This window comes from Nanorana parkeri, unplaced genomic scaffold, assembly GCF_000935625.1.
Source record: "Nanorana parkeri isolate BGI_ZX_2015 unplaced genomic scaffold, ASM93562v1 scaffold155, whole genome shotgun sequence".
NCBI classification, from domain to species: Eukaryota; Metazoa; Chordata; class Amphibia; order Anura; family Dicroglossidae; genus Nanorana; species Nanorana parkeri.
In genome coordinates this window covers 752477-754359 of record NW_017306423.1, presented here as the reverse complement: position 1 = coordinate 754359, position 1883 = coordinate 752477, and the positions used below count along the sequence as shown (strand labels likewise).

The 1883-nt window shown below is 49.5% G+C and overlaps 1 protein-coding gene across 1 annotated transcript in view; it reads right to left on the bottom strand.

The window, feature by feature from the left end:
- Positions 1-1683, bottom strand: part of ETFB (electron transfer flavoprotein beta subunit) — a 63671-nt gene extending 61988 nt beyond the window's left edge. The window contains exon 1 of the mRNA XM_018554384.1: positions 1578-1683. Within this exon, the coding sequence (XP_018409886.1) occupies positions 1578-1631 (54 nt within the window). The 5' untranslated portion in view covers positions 1632-1683. The remainder of the gene's footprint in view (positions 1-1577) is intronic.
- Between the last annotated feature and the right edge of the window lie 200 nt (positions 1684-1883).

The following is a 1883-nucleotide window of genomic DNA, read 5'->3' as shown; positions in this document are numbered from 1 at the left end:
CAGCAATGACTGAAAAAAAAAGAAGAAAACCAATACGTAGACTCAGAATTCCACCGATAATTGGATGTTATTGGAAGGAGCTCTCATACACTTCCCCAAGAATCTTCACCGAGAGTCACCCTCTGCTTTCTTTATCTGGCCCAATGCATGGCGCAGTGCTGCTGCCGCTATCTTCCACAACTCCCACGTGCCCATTGTTTTATTAAAGTTTTTTTTACTTTGCTTTTTAGGGGCTTCGGGGAAATATTAGGGATCTAAACAGACCCCTGGTATTTCCCTTTTAAAATAGAAAAATAGATTGAGAACACAGAGTCCTCCATCTCTTATGCTGCATCCCCTGTTATCAATGATCAGGAATCCTCTATGAGTGTTCCTGTTCATTGATAACATGAGGACAGAGCATGTTTACTATAACCACAATCATGAATGAACAGGAGGTGATGTAGACCGCTTCCCATTCATTCATAATTGAGAATATAGTAAACATACTATGTCCTCAATTATTTACAAACACTCATCACTGATCGTCGACTCGCTCTCCATCCTGACTGGCTGGCTGTCACAGGAGGCTGAGCGAGCGGTGCAGGGAGGAGAGCTCGATCTGACAGCTGACTTCTTCCCCGCATCTCTGGCCGGCCTCCTGTGACAGCATCGAGAGCTGTCTCCGCCCACACACCACTCTCCTGATCTGTCACAGGAGGCTAAGCGGTGTGGGGAGGAAAGAGACCGGCCGCTCACAGCGTTTTCCAACCCGCAGCGCTCGGCCGCCTGTGACAGTTTCTCTCCTCCCCGCTGGGACACAGGGCAGCGTCTAGAGAGGAGGAGAGAATACACAGATGTGCCGCTTTATCGGCAGAAAAATTGCACTTTTGCCATTTTGGCAAAAGTGCCATTTTCGGCCGATGTATCGAGGCATCTCCAGTATGTACCAATGCATCCATATGGAAGTTGGCCCAGCTCCTCTGCCACTCACCTGCTTCTTTAAGTAGCTGCTGGAGGAGCAATGATGGCGGCTCCAAGTCCACTGGGGCTGCTGACATCACATACAAGATGGCGCCATCCCACACAAGGCAGGCTTTCATGCTTAGGTAACATAAATAAAATTCATTACATGCACATATAATCTTACGGGACGATTGTTGATGACATGAATAATCCGGCGACAGGGTCGCTTTTAATCCTGCTTCACTTAAAGTGTAAGTAATACCTCTGAGATCCAGCTCTACCTGAAACCAAATCAGGCAAGAGAGGTGACAGGGCCTTCCGGTGACCTTTCCTTTGACCCCCTCCCCAACATTCAAGTTGAAGAGTCAGGCTCTAAGGACAAGCTCACACCAAGCAACTTTATATCACTTTAAAGCTGCAGGGCCAGCCTTAGATAGATAGATATATATATATATACACACTGATACCAGAAATAGCCCAGCCATGACTGGGGCACTTTCCTCGGTGACAGGTTCTCTTTATCCCCTTTAGTTATGTAGTGAAAGGGTGAGAATAAAAAGGGGCTCATTCCAGACCCCCCTCCACAGCACAGACCCGTCTCCTTCACTCAACCGGCCCCAGCCCACTCTCACCTTCACCGCATAGTCTATGACCCGCTTGACACCGACCAGAGCCCGCAGCGCCATCTTTCCTGCCGCCTGTGTGACACCGACCCGAGCCGGAACCAATCAGCGTCTCCAAGAGCCTGCCGACCAATCACCTTCTTCTCCTGCCTTCGCTGCCGTCCAATCACGACTCAGAGCTCCGATAACATGCCGCATGCTTCGGTCGGCTTTGCGACCTATCGCTGGCTCTGACGTTTTGCAAGACTCGACGTGAGAGGTGGAGCTAAGGGGGAACCTGAGCGGCCATGATTAAAATGGGCAAAGCTATGGGCA